The 9,177-nt window shown below is 42.0% G+C and overlaps 1 protein-coding gene across 1 annotated transcript in view; it reads right to left on the bottom strand.

Moving 5' to 3' along the window:
• The window catches only part of tgfbr2a (transforming growth factor beta receptor 2a), a 29,561-nt gene extending 29,032 nt beyond the window's left edge, over positions 1-529 (bottom strand). The window contains exon 1 of the mRNA XM_081376799.1: positions 172-529. Coding sequence (XP_081232925.1) covers positions 172-229 — 58 coding nt within the window. The 5' untranslated portion in view covers positions 230-529. The remainder of the gene's footprint in view (positions 1-171) is intronic.
• Positions 530-9,177: the final 8,648 nt, after the last annotated feature.

Raw genomic sequence — 9,177 nt, 5'->3', positions numbered from 1 at the left:
CACACACACACACACACACACACACACACACGAGGAGATGTCAACCAAACTTGTGTTCAGAAAGAGAAGCTTATGATTAATCTATTTACACCCTATAAACACTGAGTTTGACGCGACGCTCCCGTCATGCGTCGCGCTGTGGTAACGAGACTGAAGCGGGATCTCACTCACCAGACATCAGACACACGAGAAGAACCGAGCCAAAGTCGACAGAACCGAACCGCTCCATCACGGCTCAACGCGTCGCGTCGCGTGTGACTCCGGATCAACGCTCTTATATATTACACCGCGCTTATACCGGCGCGCGCGTCTCGTTCTCCTCCTCCATCTGAGAGGAAACGCGCGGGCACGCGCTTAGTCACACATGAGGCAGGAAATGTTCAAGAGGAGGAAGCGTCTCTTTTCCTGCTTTACTTTCTCAAAACTGCTAACTGCGTGTGTGTAAATACATACAGCACTCACTAACTAGACAACTCCTTTGGTATCTCGAAAGCTGGTAGGCTAAGCACCCTTCATAGACAGCATTTCTGGACATCATAGTGAGCTGCCTACATAAAATACATTTTTAGGCATCATAGTTTTAAAACCTATTGAGTTTCCTATATAAACAATATTTATTGGAATTATCGTCTCAAATAGTGAGCTGCCTGCATAAATAACATTTTTAAACATCATAGTCTCTAGACAAAATTCTAGGGGTTATATAGTCTCACTCAAACCAATATGTGTAACCCAACGGTTGGGTTAAACAAATAACCAAACGTTTTTTACTGTGTAGTGAGTTGCCTACATAGACAACATTTCTGAGCATTCTATTCTCAAAACCTGAGCTGCCTACATAAATAACATTTTTAAGCCTCAGTCACTTGACAAAATTCTGGGGGGCATAGTGTCGAAATCTAGCGAGTTTCCTACATAGACAACATGAGCATTCTAGTCCCCTATATAGACAGCATTTTTAGGCATCATAGTCTCGAACCCTAGTGAGCTGCCTACATAACATTTTTAGGCCTCGTATTCTCAGAAACCTAGCGAGTTAGAAAGCATTTCTGAGCATTCTAGTCTCAAAACTGTGTGAGTTCCCTATATAGACAGTATTTTTAGGCGTCATTGTCTCGAACCCTAGTGAGTTTCCTACATAGACATCATTTTTAGGCCTAATAGTCTCAAAAACCTATAAGTTGCCTATAGACTGCATTTCTGAGCATTCTAATCTTAAAACCTGGTGAGTTGCCTACATAGACAGCATTTTTAGGTGTTACAGTCTCAAAACTGTGTGAGTTCCCTATATAGACAGTATTTTTAGGCGTCATTGTCTCGAACCCTAGTGAGTTTCCTACATAGACATCATTTTTAGGCCTAATAGTCCCAAGTTGCCTTACTTGCCTATAGTGCCTAACATTTTGTTAGGCCTCATATAGTCTCGAAACCTAGTGAGTTAACATTTCTAGTAGCCATAGTCCAGAAATCTCTTACATTTCTAACATAGACAAGACTTCTGGGCATCAGTGCTTCATAGTCTTAAATCTAGTCGTTTTTAGACATTTGTTCTGCAGATCTGCCAGTTTAGACTGTATTTCTGACATGTGTGTGTCACAGTGAGCTGTACGCCTACACAGGGTTCTCTAACATCTCCAAACCTTGCACACCGCCTACAGTAATGCAGCAAACACACTCTGAGCGGCCTAACCAGACTCACAGAGAAGACTATAATCACACTAATTAGGCTAAAACACGCTGTCTATCTACGAGGTTTTGACGCACAGAAGCATCACCTCAGAGAGTCACGAGTGAGAAAAACAAACCAACAAGAAATGACCTCAATCTAGACCAAAGCATCTGCGTATGAAGAAGAATAGTGCAACACAACACATGCACAAGAGGAGAAATAATATCATCTTGTTTTCTGAGAAATTTTAAAGCGAGTTTATGCTTAAAATGAGGGTCAGAAAGTAAACCTAAAGGGAATGTTCTTGTAGAATTAGTGTCTTTGCATCTCGAGTAAATGTTTCTTTATTTAAGAAAGTTGAGATATTTGTACTGGAAAACAACTAAAATCGTGTTATTCAGCGCATGTTTTAAGCATAACCCACACTTCATATCTCATGCAGTTCTGTATTTAAAGTGAATGTAATTTGAATGAATGATGTTTAGATGTTAGATAAAACTGATAAAGCAGGACTGTAGCAGAAATCACGTGAGTTTGGATGATGTTTCTGTCTGGACGAGGCGATCGAATGCTGTTCCTGGAAATCAGTGCAAGGCTTGCGAAACACACGTTATTCCTCGGAAAGAGCCGTTCAGGAGCCAGAGATCCGTCTAGACGCCGTCTCTCTCTCTCTCTCCACCTTTAACTGGAAGTGAAGCACAATGCAACACATTTTTCTGCATCCGTTTCATATAATTTGCACTGGTGAAACTAATTCACATCTACATAATAAACAACAGTGTCTAGAACATGATTAAACCCAGATGGGTTTGTTTATGAACTCAAACTTCGAGTCCTTTACAGCCTTCTTAAATAAAAATATTTCATGCAATGATTATAGAACAGTTGCATGCATATTTATCAGTTGCATGCATATTTGTCAGTTGCATTTGAACAGTTGCATGCATATTTTCCCCCAAAACAAAATGTAAAAAAATCTAAGCACTTTCCTTTTATAATTCTTCTAAAGATACTGACTCAGTAAATCAAACATAAACTGAAACAATAATGTGATTTTGCTTATTTCGTATCTGAAGATCCAATCATTGTTTACACCCAGGATAAAAGTTTTTATGTTTGTAGTCTAAACTCAGTGTTTTACTGTAAGAGCTTCATTATGATGGTGTCCAGACGTCTATAAATCACACAGACTGTCTGCAGACTGACCAGAGTTCCCTAAACCGTGACACATCATCCAGTCTGAGCTTCATCTCGCTGACATCTTCATCTTGTTCACCAGAATGTTAAATCATATTAACACATTTTCTGATATGTTTCTTCAGCGTTTGTTTTGTAGACTGACGTGCCGATATTCAAAAACATTTTTTGCACACTGGTCTCTGATTTATTTCACATTATCGAAAAATGCTTTGGTAAATCATTATTATGACATGCTAAGTCATAATTATGAGATTAAAAAGTAAAAAATATGACATACTGAGTCATATTTATAGCTGAAAAGTCGAAATTATTTATGACTTATGACATTAAAGTCAAAATTATGACATTAAAGTAAAAACTATGACAAAAATAAAAAATATGACGTCATGACTAAAGTCAATCATGACATAGAAAGTCATAATTATGATTTAGTATGTCATAATGTCATTCAACTTTTTGTCATATTGACTTTTTAAGTCATAATTTTAACTTTTCATCTCATAATTATACCATAGTATGTCATAATTTTGACTTTTATCATCATTATGATGTAATGTCATAATTTCCAATATCTACTTTTTATCTTACAATTGAGTGTTGATTTCTACTTTTTGTCATTATGACACTAAATCATAATTTTGACTTGTTAATGTCATAACTTTACCTTAATGTCATTTTTATCATAATTAGGATTTAGTGTCATAATTTCAAAAATCTCATAATTTTAACGTTTTATCTCACAATTATTAGTCATAATTTTGACTTTTTGTCTGACATTTTAAGTCATAAATTTGACTTGTCATATTTTCGACTTTAGTATGTCATAATTTTGACTTTTTGTCTATGACATTTTAAGTCATAAATTTGACTTGTCATATTTTCGACTTTAGTATGTCATAATTTTGACTTTTTGGATAATTTAGATATTACAGATATTAAAGTGACAGATGATCATAATGCAGAAAACATGTTTCATGGCACATAGCTCACTCCAGGTCACGTGTAAAACACAAGCGTGTTTTATTATATGATGCAGAAGATCATGCAGCTACTAGGGTTAACAAATGAAATAATTAAACCAAAAGAAAATGACAAGTGTTGCTTTGCACATCTGCCAAATTCATAAACAAACTCTATTTGCCTTGCTTGTGTCTCTGATTATGAAATAACCAGAAAGCGATCTGAATCATGATGACAGAACGATTACTAACCCGTGAACTGGCCTCAGATCAGCACAATCCTCCTCACTGAGGTTTTACTTCCTAAATCTTCAGACATCAGTCATGAATCGTTCACTCAAAATACTGTTCAAACTATCTCTCACACCTCTCTCTCTCTCTATATATAATCTGATAATGTTGTGAATCCTGCAGCATGAAGGACATGTTTTCGCATTGGTTTATTGCAGTGGTGTTTTAATATCACTGAGATTCTACATATCAGATCACACACCTTCTGTTTAAAAGCAAGCATTTACTACATAAGATAATATTGTAAGCCTTAAAGGGGGGGGGGGGGTACATATGGAAGGCATTTTCTGCCAAATTTAAATAAATAAATTAAATGATTAAAATGAAAATTAAAACCAGATTAACAATTTCATTACAGAAAACAGTACGCAAAAAATGTGACAAAATTGAGAATGAAATTAAATGATTTCATTTTCACAGCATTATCCCTGTCAAATTGAAAAATAAAATGCAATTGGTGATTTCACATTTCATTTCCACTACAGTCTCAAGGCAAGACTGCCAATACTAAAATGAAAAGCCAAACGTGAAAAAGAAACTACAAATACAGTTTTTACAATGCTCTTTGGTAACGCTCACGCAATAATAGTGACACAATTCAAATACAAATGTAAATTTTCTTTTTCATTTTAATTCCCCTTTTATTTCACAGTTTTCATTTTCGTTTTCATTTTCAAAGACAACCTGCATGCAAATAATATGTTAATGAGTGGGTGTGGCTTATTCTAGTAACGGCGCTGAGACACGCTTTCTACAGCGTAGAGGCTTCGGCGTAGGTCCGACGCAGAAGTATGAAACAGGCTTAAGTCATCGTCCCGTGTGCATGAGTTGAATGTGTGAAACGAAATTATTTAAATGCGATTATATTGTAATCGAGACGACGAGATATGGCGAAATCTGTTAGTGAGCTTTTGCGGGAAGCTGCCGCAGCATTAGAACATGGAAACAACCAGCCTGACCATGTTAGTTATAGTGTTAGACTCAGACTAGACCATAATCGACGATGAGGTTCATTCATGTAACGTTATTAGGCTGTTTTAGAAATTCAACTATTTGGGTGTACAGAAGTCTTAGTAACACAATTTCTACAACAATTATAGCCAGACATTAATAGGCCTACCCAATGGCTTTAACCGAGAACTCGGCCAATGTTTCATATTCGCGTCGTGCCTAACAACGCCCTTCAGCCGTGACTTTCAGATACAGTATAAGGACAGCCTGTATCTGTCCGCTGTTTAACTGTTACGTGTCTTTTGGTTATTTTAAGTTTGTGTACAAAAAGAATCACAATGCTGGTTTTCATTTCCAGTAACAACTTCTGGATGAGATCGAGAAAGCGAGTGTAGACCACCTGCATTTACAGTAGGCTAGATATAGCATTTTCCTTCAGGTCAGTCCCAGCAAACACATTTACGTTGTGGCAACGTCTCTGGCACGTTGCATTTCTGCTATGGCAACGTCGCTGTCTACGTGCTCGCAACATTGTAACAACGTAGAATTGTAAGACGCGACAGGGCTGTAGCAACGTTGCTGCGCGACATTCAGCAACTGAGAGACGACGTTCTGACAATATTTTTATATGGTGCATTTTGTTAGATAATTATATACTTTGATCGTTTATTGTGTATCTATATTTGTATTTAATAGGGCTATCAACACCTGCAAGTGTAGCCTACACTTTGAAGAGTAAAAATGACACAAAGTTTCGTTAATTCAACTTTATTAAAACTGCATTTAATCAAATTGCACTTCCAAAAGTCATACATTTATGAAAAAAGAAAAAAAAAACGAAATAAACGAATATACAAATTTATTTTTTAGTATAATAAATAAAACATAAAAAGCAAAGGCAGATCAGAACATTTAATGAACATAACCGGGTCTGTTTGGCAGACAGAGGCCGAAAGCAGGTGTCACCGGGGAAACGTCCAGAAATCCAGAGGAGCAAAGAAACGGATGAGACTAAATAGTGGAAAAATCAAATGACAAACTAAACAGTGCGAGCGAGGCTACATTAATCACATTAGAAATTAAAGTTGTAGATTGTGTTTGATAGCTGAGGTAGGCTAAACGCAATACTCACGTATCCTTGCTCGATGATGAATGAGAACACAATGAGCCCAACAACAGGTGGTTTGAATTAAAAAGGCTGATTTTCGCGCTTCAGGGCAGTGACGAGTACATTATGTAGTCCAGTGGTTGTCCTGACACCGTTGGCACAACCTTAAGCAATGGCCCTGAACGGTGGTTTAATGTCAACATTGTGACAACGCTGTAACAACCTTCACTACACAACGTAGTTATAGCAACCTTTTGGCCATGTTGTTAAAACGTTGTTAGAAGGTTGGCTACGTTGCGCCAACGTTCTGTGTTTGCTGGGGTCCTGTATTCATAATAAAAAATCTGTTTGAATGTCCTGTGTGATATCTTGTACTTTTAACAGTTAATAGGGGTTGTCCGTGCCTGTAGTCATGTCAGTTGTGTGCGTCTTTCTTCTCCGTGATCACAAGTTTGAGTCGTTTCAAAAGTCTTCTCTGACTGACTCACTCATTAAGACAGTCTTTGTCTCCATCTAATGGAGAACGTACTCGGTTACTAACGTAACCTCGGTTCTCTCTAGAAGAGGGAACGAGTATTGCGTAAGTAGCTTACGCATCGGGAAAGTCTTCTTTCTTCGAGATCTGAAGCCAAAAAATTATCCTTAATTTTGTATTCATTGTCAACGCAGTGCAGCAGCCGACAGACCTAGGCAGGCTGTATAAGCGTGCTCATTGGCTGCTCGGCTGCAACTGCTTAAGCCTATCGGTGAGCGCTATGAACGCGGCAACCAATGAGGGCGCTTCGCGCCCTCCGCGCCCTTCTAACCGTCAGAATGGGCGTGGCCAGCGTGTATATATTCAGCGCTCGCAGGCTAAAATTCTGGTTTTCGCAGTCTGAAGCGCAAAAGCTCGTGGCGCGACACGGCAGGTTACGCAATACTCGTTCCCTCTTCTAGAGAGAACCGAGGTTACATTAGTAACCGAGTACGTTCTCTTACGAGAGGTTCTCTCGTATTGCGTAAGTAGCTTACGCATCGGGAACCCTTTGTCAACGCCGTGTGCGCCGAGCATCCAGCCCATGAATCCCAGGGGAACCGGGAAAACACTCTGCTGGAAAATGTGGCCGGTCGAGAGACGGGCCAGCGTAGTACATGCACTTCATGCAGCATATGAAATAGAGCGGCGCGGCCGGTCTATAAACATAGCAGTACAACAGTAGGGCCGGCGGAGCGAGCCCAAACAGTACATAAGCACTCATAAGGGTAGGAGAAAACGACATAGTCGGTCTCACATGAAGAGAAAAATTCCCACGCGGCAGAGAATAATGCGGGCGGCCAGCAGCGCGGGCCAGCACCGATAACAGCGCGTAACGGGAAATAGGAAACAGAACGGATCAGCCGGTCTGAGTCAAACACTTCACCCTGAGTGGTAACCAGAATAGCGCCAGCATATGAACGTAGTCTGCACACGGGAGCTGGGCAGAGCATACATGTCACTTATACTGACAATATTTTTGCCTGTAGGGCAGGAACTTCCAGGTTATAAAACCTCACGAATGTAGACGGGGAGGCCCAGCCCGCCGCCATACAAATGTCGTGGATAGAAATTCCGCTGGACCAGGCCCACGACGAGGCCATGCCTCTAGTGGAATGGGCTCTGATGCCCAGAGGGCACTGCAGGTGTTTGGAGGCATAAGCTGCTGCTATCGCGTCCACTATCCACCTGGACAAGCTCTGCTTCGAGGCGGCAAGACCCTTGGTGCGTCCGCCGAAGGAAACAAAGAGCTGCTCTGAACGCCTGAAAGCGGCGGAGCGCGTGATGTAAACTCTCAGCGCCCGGACAGGGCATAGGAGGTTATCACTGTCCCCACCATCGGATGCTGGCAGAGCCGAGAGGGAAATAACTTGTGCCCTAAACGGGGTTCCAATCGCTTTGGGGATGTAACCGTGCCTCGGTCTGAGAATGACTTTCGAGTCATTCGGCCCGAACTCGAGACATGCAGGGCTAACAGATAGCGCGTGCAAATCACCCACTCGTTTGACTGAAGACAAAGCTATCAGAAAAACGGTTTTAAGCGACAGATACCTTAGATCCGCGGATTCAAGCGGTTCAAAGGGAAAAGCCTTTAGGGCCGCCAGGACCAAGGACAGATCCCACGAGGGAACCGAGGGGGGCCGCGGGGGGTTCATCCGTTTAGCTCCTCTGAGGAAGCGGATAATGAGCTCATTCCTTCCCATTGCCCGGCCGAGCGTCGTCTCAGCGAACGCTGTAATAGCGGCCACATATACTTTGAGCGTGGAAGGGGATCTGCCCTTTTCCAACAGCTCTTGCAAGAAGGAGAGCACCCGCGGAACCCCGCATGCGCGCGGATCCAGGTTTTGAGTAGCGCACCATTTAGAAAACACCGACCATTTAGACGCGTAGAGCAGTCTCGTGGAGGGGGCTCTGGACTGCGTGATCGTGTTCACGACCCCTTCTGACAGGTCAACGGGTATCCGTTGATCACCCATGCATGCAGCGACCAGCGCTCTGGATGGGGATGCCAGATCGATCCAGCGGCTTGGGAGAGGAGATCCTTTCTCACCGGGATCGGCCATGGGGGTGAGTGCGACAGCCTCACTAGCTCTGGGTACCAAGTTTGGTTTTCCCATCGCGGGGCTATAAGCAGCACTGAGTGGTGCGTTTCTCTGATCCTCGAAATGACCTGTGGCAACAGGGAGATTGGAGGAAAAGCATACAGCGGGAGGCTGGGCCATGTCTGGGACAGCGCGTCCTCGCTCTTCGAGTAAAACTTCGGGCATTGAGCATTGTCTTTCGACGCAAAGAGGTCGATTTCCGCTCTGCCGAATAGGCGCCAGAGAAACTGGACTGTCTGGGGGTGCAGAGACCATTCTCCCGGGGGAATGTTGTCCCTGGACAGTCTGTCTGGACCGACATTCAGGTGGCCCGGCACGTGCGCGGCTCTCAGCAAGCGCAGCGAGCGGTAAGCCCACACGAGGAGGCGTTCTGTCAGCCTGCA

The sequence above is a fragment of the Scardinius erythrophthalmus genome (genome assembly GCF_964197995.2).
Source record: "Scardinius erythrophthalmus genome assembly, chromosome: 10".
NCBI lineage: Eukaryota > Metazoa > Chordata > Actinopteri > Cypriniformes > Leuciscidae > Scardinius > Scardinius erythrophthalmus.
This window is presented reverse-complemented; position numbering and strand designations above follow the sequence as displayed.